This window comes from Megalopta genalis, chromosome 3 (genome assembly GCF_051020955.1).
Source record: "Megalopta genalis isolate 19385.01 chromosome 3, iyMegGena1_principal, whole genome shotgun sequence".
Lineage (NCBI taxonomy): Eukaryota > Metazoa > Arthropoda > Insecta > Hymenoptera > Halictidae > Megalopta > Megalopta genalis.
In genome coordinates, this window is record NC_135015.1 from 12,321,841 (window position 1) to 12,334,891 (window position 13,051).

Consider the following 13,051-nt stretch of genomic DNA (forward strand, 5'->3'; position numbering starts at 1 on the left):
GCGGGACCACCGAAACGAGCGAGTGCGAGAAAAACGATGCGTGTCCCGTGTTTCTTATTCTAGTCCGGATATCGTTTTATAACGATAAATCCAAACATTCCGTGGAAACATCAAGGATCGGAAGAGAAGGAGAAGATGAATTGGATGCGAACGAAGAAAAGGGAACTGAAGAGCGTGCAGGGAAACGAGCAAGACAGTGGATCGTGTCCTATGTTATTCCTTCTACTTCGGTTATCACTTTATCCAGAGTATCAACGATGAATTCGAGTATTCCGCAATGAAAACGTTGGAGATCCAAGGAAAAATAGAACTTAGACGAAAAGATGGAAAAAGTGTAAACGAAGAAAAGAGATCCGACAAGAGTAAGAAAGACGATGAACCGCATCCCATGTTTCTTCTTCTAGTTTGGTTTCATCCGGCGAATCGGCGATAAGTTCAAGTATTCCACAATGAAAACATCGGAGATCGGAAGGAAAAGAGAACTTAGAATGAAAGATGAAAGGAGCGTAAACGAAGAAAAGAGGCCCGAAAAGGGAGCAGCGAAACGAGCAGATTTGAGAAATCCGACGGATTGTGTACCGTGTTTCTTCTTCTACTTCGGTTACCGTTTTATCCGGAGAATCCATGCCGAATCCAAATATCCCCAATGTAAACATCGAGAATCGGAAGAGAAATAGATCGTAGACGAAAATACGAAGAAAGGGCAAACGACGGAAAGAACGCCGAAGAGAAAGCAGCGAAATGAACAGATGTGAGAAAGAGCTATGAACCGTGGTCCCGTGTTTCTCCTTCTATTTCGGCAACTGTTTTATCCGGAAAATCCACAATAAATTCAAATATTCCCCAGCGAAAACATCGAGGATAGAAAAAGGGGAAAGAGGACAGCGGAGGAAAGGCGGAGAGGAGGCGAACGAAGAAAGAGCCCCGAAGAGGCAGAGCAGCGAAATGAGCTGGTTTGAGAAGGACGATGAATTGCGTCCCGTGTTTCTCTTCTGCTTCAGTTATCGTCTTATCCAGAGAATCCACGGCAACTCCAAATATTCCCCAGTGGAAACACCGGAGATCAGAAGAGAAAGAGGATATAGAGAGGGTAAACGAAGAAAAGGGCCCGGCGAGGAAGCGAGGAAACGAGCGGGTGTGGGTGATCGGTAAAACGAAAATATGAAACGAATGGAAAAGGGACGAAGAGGGAGGTCCGGGGAGGGGTCGTGGACTGGTACCCGTGCGATGGAAACGGAGACTAAAATTAGAATAAGGGCGGCGGGAAAGCGGTAGAAAATCGAAAAGGTGGTTAAAGCGGAGAACGGTGAAACGAGTAAGAGAGGCCAGGACAGCTACTTGCGAGAGGTTGGGTGTACACCGACTCGCATTCCAAGCAGACTTGGTGAACCGGGTTCATTATTTTCTCGTTATAAGTTTCTACAACTCGAGCTTGTTGTCGTAACGCTGTTAACGCGGACGCGTCGCGAATTGTTAAAGCGGCGGCGAACGATCGGCGCGCGTATATATTCGGCGGCTTCCTTAAACCCCGCGTCACGCGCCGCCCTACCACTTCGTTCCTTTTCATCCCGCATTGCACGACCACCGTTCACCCACCCCCAGCCATCCCCGCCGTCTGCCTTCCTTTATCCGCTTCTTTTTCCCGTTTATTAATAAATGAACCAGTGTCACTCGGTCGTCCTGCCCACTCCACCACGGAACGCCGGAGCGAAACAAAAAGCTCGCGAAACTAGTCTGCTTATCTGTCGCGATTGATTTTTATGTAAATTCGATTCTTATAAAACCGATCCGCGGAAAGAAGTTTGCTGTCTCGATAAATATTTTTACGAGGCTGGAAGGAACATCGAGTTTGCTGGCAATTTTATTGCAATTTTCACTTTCCGTAGGCGACAAAGACTCGCTGGGCTGCTGCGAAACGAACGGTTTAATTTTAGGAGAAGCGATTGTTGATATCGGTGTCACTCGAACATCCTATCCACGGCTCGCTCAGAATGACAATAAAGATAGTGAAACAAATTTATAACTTATGGCGATTGATGTTAATGTAATTTCGCTTGGCGGAAAAACGTACTGGGAAAACATAGTACTCGACGAGCATTTTCGCAAGGTGAAGAGTATTTTTGGTATAAGAGCATGTTCTATTAGTGAATAAAAATTTGCAATTCAATCGTGATCGAATGAATCGATTTTGGCGAAGCGTTTATCGCAATGAATACTTTATCCCTTTAATTTTTAATGTTACCACCTGTTACATGCACAGCGAGTCATCGGTAGACAGCAGATTTTGTGTATTCATGACTAAAGTGAAGAGTTAATGGAAATATTGAAATTATTTACGCCGAGTCTCTTGTAGATTACTTAATTTCAACTAACGAGAACAATTCCACTTCTTTTATCTTTTCGTCTTCTTTCAGCATATGCACACTTCTGCAATTGATTCCAGGTACTTGTCTTTTGAAAAATAAAATAATAAACAGTACCAGTGATTTATATTAATGTCAGAAAATAATAATCGTCTCTGCATTGTATGTGTTGCCGTGTTAAAAGCTGTTAGCTCGGTGTAGAAAGCTGTGAAAGTGGAGGCAAGGAAAGAAAAGCTAACAATAATACGACGAAAGGCCAATACTCGTCTCATTGTACCTTTATGATACCCAACGGAATTATTCAGCAACCTCGTGACAAGACGCACCTACAGCCGACAAACTTCTTCGCAAACACGACAAAACGTTCTTGCTGAAAATGGAACACAGCAACGTCACTGTCGTTCCTGAAGAATGGTCCCGTCGCTTTTAATGGCGACGTCGATTGCACCTTTCGATTCCAGCGTGCTATTTTCTGATCTTAGACGGTCCCTGAAACATTTGTACCTTCTGTCACTCGAAAAATCATGAATTCTGTCAACGACCTACGTTTCAAGAAATCGAGTTGAAAATTACAGTAGCTACGATCAAGCGACACTAAAAAACAATCATATTCTAATTTGAAACAAGTTTCACGTTACTGAATTCGTTTGTTTTTAATAAATTGCTAAAAACATATTAAAAATGTGCCTCGAGTAAATACACTCGCTTGAAATATTCTGAATCGAATGAAATTTCTAGGTTTTCAAATCAGAACTGCTTCGAGTGCAACAGGTTAATCAATTATAATGATATTGCTTTTGGTGATCAAATTGATGGATGAAAATTTCGTAAACTTTTGAAAATTCAATGGCTTGATGGGACCTATAGTGCGCCGCGCGCCGATAAGTAGCGTTTCCAATAGCGGGAAAGTTGTAAACAAATAATCGGAGGGAATTGAAAACGTTGAAATGGTATCGGGAATGGGGCAGCGCGATTCGGTTCGATTCGGGCGGCGCAAATGAGTGGAGCGATATTAAAATCTACGTGGGCAACAGATGGGCCTCGATAGCTTTACGGTGTGCGAGCCAATAACGAAAATCATTAAATTAGCTTTAACCGCCGGTGCGCGGCGCACTGTTAACAGCGTACTAATTTTATTATTTAGCGTTTCGCATAAAAATCCCGGAATTCCACCCGTTAGTTCTCTCGTCGAAGCAATTCACAGTATACATTCCTCGGGACACGTTCGTCCGTTTCAGTTCTTCTCATTTTCATTTCATTTTCTTTTGCGTGTTTTACTCGTCCATTTGGAACCTGTTCCTCTAAAGACATTATATTTCCCTATTCTTTTAAAATGATATGCAAATATGATAAGACTCTAAAAAACTATATAGAGGAACTAAGATGTTCCCAGTAGATATTCAAAGTACTTAATTGTAATCATATTTAATACCTTAGAATTATAAAGATGCAATCAACCCGCATTCGGGTCCGAAAGGTAACACTCGCGACGCACACTGGAAATATTTGCCTCTTTTTATTCGTCCGTCATTTTGTCAGCTACCGAAAATGTAGATTCCTGCACAATGATCAAATTGATGAAACACAACTGATTAAGATAAACTTGACAAAAGTTACGAGTATATTACTCTCCAAATTAATCTTTCTTAGCACACTTTTGAAAGACTTTAAAGCTTCGTTATCAGTTAGGCTCTACTATACCGATTGCCACTGATGATATTTTTACCACAAACTTAGGATTCTAAGCCTGTGATATCACAGCGTTCTTGGTGAGAAGTATTCAAATCAAACGCTGTTACCACGGCTGTAATACAGGAGAATAAGCTACAAAGAATGGTCTTTGTAATGACTCCATATTGGAGCAAATTATGGCCGTACTCGTAATTAATCGTATGGTGATCAAGAATTTAAATCAAAGAGCCATGAAATGTATTATACAATTCTTCAATGCATTTCAGGAATATTGCATGTACCACAGGCGAGGTATCAGAGTAGACCGAAGACCATATGGGGTTTCAATATCGCTAAACACCAGAGATTTTCTCGCACCCTTTGTCGAAATAGAACAGTCGGCTAGAGAACTATAGTAATACCTCAAGTTTTGCAAGATTCTCCGGTCGCAGCACGCTCCGTTAGCGAGAAGGGAGTAGAAATTGCTTTCCTCTGATTAGCTGATTGGCTGAACATTGTATTGTACAATGTTGCAGCGGAGCTCGAGACTGTCCAGCTCATAGAATCATCGAAACAAAGTTTATAGCTGAAAATTGAGAATAAATTACAAATCAGTCGATGAGTTATTAAATCAAACTTATTAATGAATTTATTATTTCTGACTTCTTAATAATCGTTAAACACTACCTTGACTATTTTGCCATTTAAATTGTTAATGGAAATAATTAATAACGTCAAACATACAGAGTGATTTTTTAGAGTATGAATGTGTCGAAGAATTGTTACATAGTTAATATTCTATTGATAAGTTTATTATTTTTATCTCTCTGTTTAATAATTATAAGAATTTCTTTTCCTAATGATACCTTTTAGTTTTCTCTCTCTCTCTCTCTCTCTCTCTCTCTCTCTCGTCTGTTTTGCAATCTAATGTTTAAATAAAAATAGCTAACAGTACTCGAGGTACAGAAAAACTTTTGAAGCAAAAATATTTAGAAAAATTATTTTGGTAAATCACCTTCGTTGTACACATATTTCGATTGTAATGACTCTAGCTCCAGATTTTAAAAAAGTCGTTTGAATATACACAGGCCGTATGAATTTGTGGCTTCAAAATCATAATACAAATGAGGTATGCAGAATACTCGATTCTCACTAAGAAGCTTATATTTTTGAAATATCGGTAACGATGAGCGCGATGCGGAAATGGTAATGGGATTTCTGAAGTCCCATTATTGGGTAACAAAAATTTACATTGGGTACTAGATTTTTATTCCTATAATTTCTACATTCACAGCCATTGGCTCAATATGATCCTCGATTTGAAATAGTTTACTAATCGAGGATAATGCCGATTGTGCAGGTCTCATCACGTCAAGGTTGACTGTTATCGGAGACCCGTTTAGCCTATGTCGAGTAACTGTAGTGGGGAAAAAGTTAATCTTGTATATTTCAACGACAATTTATTATCGCTTTAACTTAGTTCTGATCAATTTTCGGGGTGAGATTCTGATTTCAGTTTCTAGATCAGTGATACAGTCAACTTTGATCCCTGTTTAAGTCTTTAATACCTGCGTAAGTCTGTGATATTAGCACATGTCGCGCATGGACTAATGAATTGTAAATTTGTAATCACAGACTTGAAATCCGAACAGCCATCGCAAATAATACATTTTTCGCTCTGAATTACCGACTCTAAAAAATGTTCTGGTACATTAGCGGACTCTACCTATGTAGAACGATCAGCTAATAAACTACGCAAGATTGCAACAGTAAAAGTGAAGATCCAAGATCCAAGCAGACTAAATTTTACAGCGTTGTCAGCTCGAAGTGTCCAATGTTGTCGCTTTAGAGTATTACCAAAATTATCGATGATCGCAACAAAACCTTCAAGTGATTTCTTTTCTTATCCCGTCTTCTTGTCGAAATTTACGTCATGTACAAATGAAAAATGAAATTGTATCATATAAAAAGTCAGTTTTATTAAATACGATATAGTTTATTTATCATGCTTTATGATATAATTATATTTACGACATTGGACTCGAACTTACGTCTGTGTACCTGCAAATGAAAGATTATTTGCTATGTAATTAAACTTTTTAGGTGGGGGTAAACATAACATGTAGAACATCACAGCCATTCAAAATCACAAAATTTATATAATAACTAAATACACACATATTCAGAAAATTCTTTTTTTATCTTTTAAGACTAGTTTAAACTTTCTAGCGGGGTCAGTTTCCATACAATTCATTTTTTTTTTTGTAGAAAACATCGCGTCTTTACAAAAATTCATGTTTCTAAAAACCGAGAGTGACAGAGCAATTCTACTTCCAGATTTACGTTTAGAAAGAAAAATTCTTTACAAGAATTGAACTTTTTAAAATTTTTTTTTTAAGTCAATTCAATGCTTCCGCATTTGTAGAAAAGCTATCCGAAAGATCGGTGATGATGCTAACGTTGTTGTATCCTGTAGTTATTGCTCTCTCAATCGTCCTGTATTTAAGATATAGTCACGCGAATCCTGATACTTTCATTTTGATAATTGAGCTCTAATTCGGGACCAACTGGGAATTCCGGAGTCACATGTCACACTTGAACATGCCTGTTCTACAAGAATCGTCCGTTGGATATTGTAAATCAGAAAAAATGTTTATATTTGTTCGACAATAAATCATTCTCTAAAACCTTAAAACCTTTAGATAAGTACTACGCTTTCCATTATATTGAAACTAAACTATATATGGAGCACTGGTGTTGTACGAATTTACAGTCTACATATTTATAAAGTAATTGAAGGAAAGATTAAGTATCACAACCATATACTATTTAAGATTTTTCAACTATATAACAAGGAAATTTTATAAACATGGATTTAATTGTACACGTGTCAATATTCGTAAGAGACACATGTGAAACCTTCTGTATTTACTTTGATAACAACGCTCTTCAATTTGGAATTGTTAATCATGTTATATCTTTTAGGTGATGCGTAACGTGATAACGTATTTACGCACAACTTGAAACTTAAAATTTCAATACGTTTCGTGATAAGTTTTAAGTCTCGGAATTTTTAGATCAATGAACCTTCTTTTTAACATTATTACATACTACCGTCTTTATTCTATATCTTAAAATCACATAACTAGTTTTAAATTAGAAATCACTTAGGTTTAATTATCCAGTGGTACCTAATATTACGTAGATTCCTTTAAACAGAGAAAAAATAGAAGATGAAAAAAAATTGTATAGATTTTTTATATATTTCATTACATGTATTCAAACGTTAATAATAATTAATTAACAATAATCATAGTTGACATATAATACAATAAGAGTAATAATTAATTAAGAAACTAATTATCTTTCTTTTCTGTGACAGCTGCCTCAATGCCCTAAAGTTCCTAGCAATCCTACAGAGTTCGCCTGTTTTATTGATATTTTAAATCAAAAAAATTCGAGAAAAATATTTTGTATTACTTTTTATCAGAAGCTGGACGTGTACGTCACCTTCATTATTACTAGTTATATTTTTCTTTCGTCTTTTTAAAACTCTTTTTTTCTTTTCTTAACCACGAGTTAAATTACAATAGTCATTTGAATAGTTTATATATAAATGATTCAACATTTAAGCCCTTTCACAAAATCACTATCTGTGCTATATATTTCAGATAAATCATGTGAGTAGTACTTGCATTTAAATATGCATTAGAAAATTGCATGAAATTGTGTTACCATAAGCATGGACGTCAAATCGTTCATAAAAACACTCGTAAACATTGCAATAATTACTTTTTGAAGCTATAGTTTCCTCTAACTCATACTAACATGGTATATGTAAAAAAAAACTGCAATGATATTTATGTTAAACGTGCAAATCGTAAATACTTATGAAAATCTTTAGTAAACATTTCACTAATCATTGTAAAAGCTTATATGGAACATGTAAAAAACTACGTTCCTAGAAAGAGATGACAGCTCTTATAGAAATACTCCAGTGAGTCATGCAGCAGAATAACATCTACAATATCTTTACTATAGTTTTCAACAGTAATTGGAAAATCTGATTTACTTGTGCATTACTATAATTTATACGCTCTATTTCCCTGTTATTGGAAATTAAGAGATATATGTTATCAATATAGTTTGGAAACGGAAATAATTTGCACGTTCATAATATTTAATAAGGAATGAGAAATATGAACATTTCCTTTCCTTGGCAATGGTATCAATTGTTAGTAGTGTTCACATATACTAAAGCTTCGCGCAAAAATGGAAGCTTAAAAGTAAAAAAACAATATAAAATAGGCAATCATAAATGTACCAATCTCAAAACAAAATTAATCTGAAGCAATGTCATGATCGTATTTTTAAAGTGAAACAAATGAACCTTTGTAAAAATGCAAAGCACATTTACAATGGTTCGCACTATTCGCTATAGTTAATTCAGTGGATCAACTTCAACATAATCATAGATGAATGATGTATTAGTAGCATCAACCAAAATGTCAGCCGACGTCAGTTCAATGTTTGGATTACGCCATGCATTAATATCAGTTCCACCAATATCCAGACCGAGTCGTAAGTTAGCTGGTGTATTGCCAATAACAAAATGGTCTTCGGTCAAGGGCAAAGCATCTTTTAAAAGAAGCCTGTAAAACATATAGCATAAATAATTAAAAAATAGTGTAATTAAGATACATTAACAACAACGTGTATATGAGAAATTAAAAGAATTACATAATGTCGTACCAAATGTTTTCCTCAGCAACAATGTGAACCTTTGGTACAGGAAATCCATTGAATGGAGAAGCGACAGGTAATGTGTATGCTCCCATATTTTCAAAAATTATCCAATCACCAAGATCCATTTCATGCATTAAAACATTTTCTGCGACTTGATCCAAACCATCACATGTAGGTCCCCAGATACTTGAGGAAATCATCTTACCGTAACCTTTCTGTTAGGAGCAATACGATTGTTATGAGAAACGAATCTTTCCACAAGTCTAATGTTACATAGTAAATATAATTTGATATTTATAAATCTTTCTACCTACCTTTAAAGGTACAGGAGTAACATGTTGATGATCATAAAGTAAACAATTGAAGGAGCCATAAACGCCATCATTGATATAATACATATTATGTGTGATTGTGTTTGGTGAATTTTCGTTGCCACGCACTGCACGTTTGCTATGAATACTTGTAGCAAGTGTAAATGCAGATGCAACATAAAATCGGCCAGGTTCAGCAATTACATGAACAGCATCAGCTGAAAATAATCATTTATTAAATGATATTGAAAGTAAAAACGTAACGAATATTTTGAATGACTATATTAGTTGCTTACTATTGAAATATTCGTCAAGTGCTTTGTTAATAACGTCAGCAATTTTATCAATACTGGTGCCTTTATTTCCTGGGTAGCCACCGCCAATATCTAGCAAATATGGTTTAAAACCAAGATCTGTCGCCAAGTCGAACAATGTTTTGGCATGCCGTATAGCTCGATAAAATACTGGTGGATCTTGACAACCGGAACCAACATGGAAACTGATACCAACAACGGTAAGTCCTAGCATACGTGCAAGATGCAAAAGATTAGGAGCTTCATATATAGGATCACAACCAAATTTCATGCCCAACTGACATTGAGCATGTTCTGCATCGCAACGAATTCTAATAACGATCTGAAATTAATGATTTATATATTATATTAATTTATGGCTCAAAAATTTGTGTAACATCACTTATAAATGAGGAAAATATTCTTCCATTACCTTAGCATCAGGATGAAGCTTCTTGATTTTATGTAACTCGCTTTCATTGTCCACTGTCATTGTATCCACTCCAACTGCAGCAGCATGGCGAATATGTGATGCAGGCTTTGCTGGATTAGCAAATATAATTTTTGACGAATCTACTCCAACACTTAATACTTTATTAATCTCCGTCTAGAGTTAAAAATAGTAAAAAATCCATGTTCATTTTTTTATTGTGAATAATTATTAGTATTAATAATGCAAGATCCTATTACACTTACTTTTGATGCACAATCGAAACCAATACCAAGAGCAGCTAGTACCTCAATTACAACTAAGTTATCATTGCACTTCACAGCTGAAATTTATGAAAAAAGATTCAATTAATTTTTAACTTACAATAGAATGTTATTATCTATAATGCTATACAATCATATTACCATAGTATGGGTTAACACGTGGTAGTTTTTCTTTCCAAATTTGGTGTTTTTGAACAATATCTCCAATATCAAGTACATAAAAAGCTTCTTCTTGCAATCCACTCAATGCAATATCTTTGATGACGCTCATAACATTTGACGCACTGTCCAAAACATGGATGCGTTCGTCCAAATTTGTGACCTTCATCTTGATTGTTTTGAATTTCTAAGAGATACTCTGTAGGCACTAGGCAGCAAACTAAATTGAACAGAATTATTCAATTATATTTTTTATATTAATAATTAATTGATTACTTTAATTTTATGATTATTAATCATAACTACATACGAGGCAGCTGTCAACGAGAATTGTGTGAGTCGTGGGGAGGCGGGTTAAGACAAGATCACTATGGGGGTGCTAGCAAAGCCACGGGGGCTCTGCGTTCAGGGCCAACTTCCAGTTGCCACAGGTATTCACACACCCACCAATAGACTGGCCTACCAGCCTATCGCAGATAGAACCCTGTAACAAAGAGTTTGTCTTATAAATTACTTTTCTTCTATTTCGATACATTGATTTTTCTAATGACAAGTATAAAAAATTTTGCTATATTTCTGAATTAATTTTATCTTATCATGTGTATTATCAAATTTAATGACATATATTTCTTATCTCTGTCTAGAAATATATTATAATTTTTTTAGGATAGTTAAATGCATGAAGTATTTAGAAACCTATATAAACTCAAAAAGAAATACATACTTTACTTCTTGAAATATATTTGTGACACCTACCTGATTTTGAAAAGTAATTCTCGTAACTTTTATATAACAATTTCACAAATAAAGTATAATGGTAAAAATTTGGGAACGTTGAATTTTTTGTAAGACAACTCTATCTTTGCAATAACTTGATTAAAACAATTATACAATACAAAAAGAATAAATTATGAAGTTGTTACACTGGTTTACAACTTGAATCGTTGTTTAATAAAGAGGAGTTGTGGTCTGTCGAGAGTACAAGACAATACTGAATCTCAAGCATTTATTTGGGCCACTATTTATACGAGAAAGATAAGTGCTATCAGGCAGGCTTTGCGTGGTACCAAGTCTACTTCATGGAACAAAGCTTATCTGACGGCCAAGAGATTCTTGTTTCACGCAGATCCAATTGGACATGGAGGGGAAATGCACACGCCACTCTAAGATCAAGTCTTCATTGGGGGCATGGAAATACCATGTTTAATCTATATTAGCTGAAATTTTCTGATTACAATCATTCATCAAAAGCATTTAACTGGTTACAGATAACGTCTGAATGAGTTCTAAAATACGAGTGTGTAATGGCATACATAAGGCTCATAATATGAATATAGTATCTAAATTGATCTTGATATTTATATAACTATAATTGTATCAGAAAAGAAATTGTAGTAATAGAGAAAAATTATAAAATATAAATATTCAAATAAAAAACAGAAACAACATAGTAATATCTTCGGATGAATCATGTGTAATACTAGACATCATTATATAAATAATTATATAAATATATAAAATAAATACATAAAATGTATATACATATAATATATATAACAGTTTTATATATATACTTTTATTCAGTATTTCTGTGTTAATAATATAACAATTTTATTATTAAAGGAGAAGAATATGATCAGTAAAATAAATAAAATCTATTACATTGAAATTTATGATGATACATTTCATTTATGTGAATATGTATGTGTAAGTCAGTTCAATATGTTAGTATGTTATACAACTATATAATTGTGTTGCTGTTTTAATTATTACTTGCAAAAGTACTTAAAAGGGAATTAAACACTCTTAATATACTAGCAGTCATAATACCAATTTCTTGCTCATGAACATGTGCAATCTGAAATCTAAAATTAAAATTCGAACGAAACCTTTGTCATTCATTATGATTTTACTGGTTTATACAGGAAATATCAGACCGAGTTAGGTACACAGCAGCTACTTCAAGATAACGAAAAATTGAAATACAAACTTCCCAGCAAACATGAGACATGTTCCGAAGATAGTAAATAAGTTGTAACCATAGTGGTAACATATATCATGTCCAAATAATTTCATCTCGACGCGTTGGGCGTGTAACGAATAAAGTCTATAATGAATTCAAAAACTGCAAAAGATAATGCAAAGATCACGAAAAGAAATTGAGGAGATGATTGCGCATAATGTGGAAACGTATCTTGAGGAAAATGGTGAAAACTATGATTCATCGGTTCAAAGTTACTTAACATATTAAATACTGTTTTACGTCAGAGAGACTACATCCGATCTGTAGTAAGTACATTGTGATCCGGCGGCGATAAAGAAATTTTTCACGTGACAGACGTACGCTACCGACACCAGTATGCCATAAGTTCTGGAGGGCGACGGCAAATATGCAGCTCTAACAGACATACCTTATCAAATGATCGCCACCCTGCGGGTCGGCTCTCGGTTATTGACGGAATGGTGGAAGTTTTCGGTGACTGGATCTCAAAAATCAGTCAAATCTTTCGATGAAGGTTGAATCTTCGTTCGTATGGCGACCAGTGCCTGTCGAAATCGTCCGCAACCAGTTCTTCGTTTAAAATGTCGAGAAAAAACATTCGTTCGCTCGTTCGTAACTACCCAAGAGTTACGAGCGAATCTCAATACACTGATCGAGTAAGGTAATTAGTCGTTTCTTGTGTCGAAAAGTTCGTTAAAATCTACCGAAACCCGTTGGACCTCCTCCCACGAACGCACCACCGAGCAAGAGCTCCGGGAAAGATTCGCAAATGCATCCAGTATGAAACACGTT

General features: G+C 35.4%; 1 protein-coding gene across 4 annotated transcripts; it reads right to left on the reverse strand.

Annotated features, from left to right (window-relative positions):
• Positions 1-2,625: 2,625 nt before the first annotated feature.
• On the reverse strand, positions 2,626-13,003 carry LOC117229649 (ornithine decarboxylase). Of its 4 annotated transcripts, XR_004492602.2 has the most exons (11): positions 12,669-13,003; positions 10,568-10,741; positions 10,240-10,477; positions 10,081-10,157; positions 9,818-9,991; positions 9,388-9,727; positions 9,095-9,309; positions 8,787-8,995; positions 4,457-4,620; positions 3,796-3,921; positions 2,626-2,852 (listed from the first exon to the last, which is right to left on the reverse strand). XR_004492602.2 is itself a non-coding variant. In XM_033486266.2 (9 exons), the coding sequence occupies exons 3-9, from the start codon at positions 10,424-10,426 to the stop codon at positions 6,062-6,064; spliced, it is 1,236 nt and encodes a 411-aa protein (XP_033342157.1). In that variant the 5' UTR covers positions 10,427-10,477; positions 10,568-10,741; positions 12,669-13,001; the 3' UTR covers positions 6,010-6,061. The 4 variants fall into 4 exon arrangements, 3 of the variants coding, with proteins under 3 accessions (XP_033342157.1, XP_033342156.1, XP_033342155.1); XM_033486266.2 differs by lacking the exons at positions 2,626-2,852; positions 3,796-3,921; positions 4,457-4,620 and adding an exon at positions 6,010-6,095 and having other exon boundaries at positions 12,669-13,001; XM_033486265.2 differs by lacking the exons at positions 2,626-2,852; positions 3,796-3,921; positions 4,457-4,620 and adding an exon at positions 6,174-8,686 and having other exon boundaries at positions 12,669-12,999.
• Between the last annotated feature and the right edge of the window lie 48 nt (positions 13,004-13,051).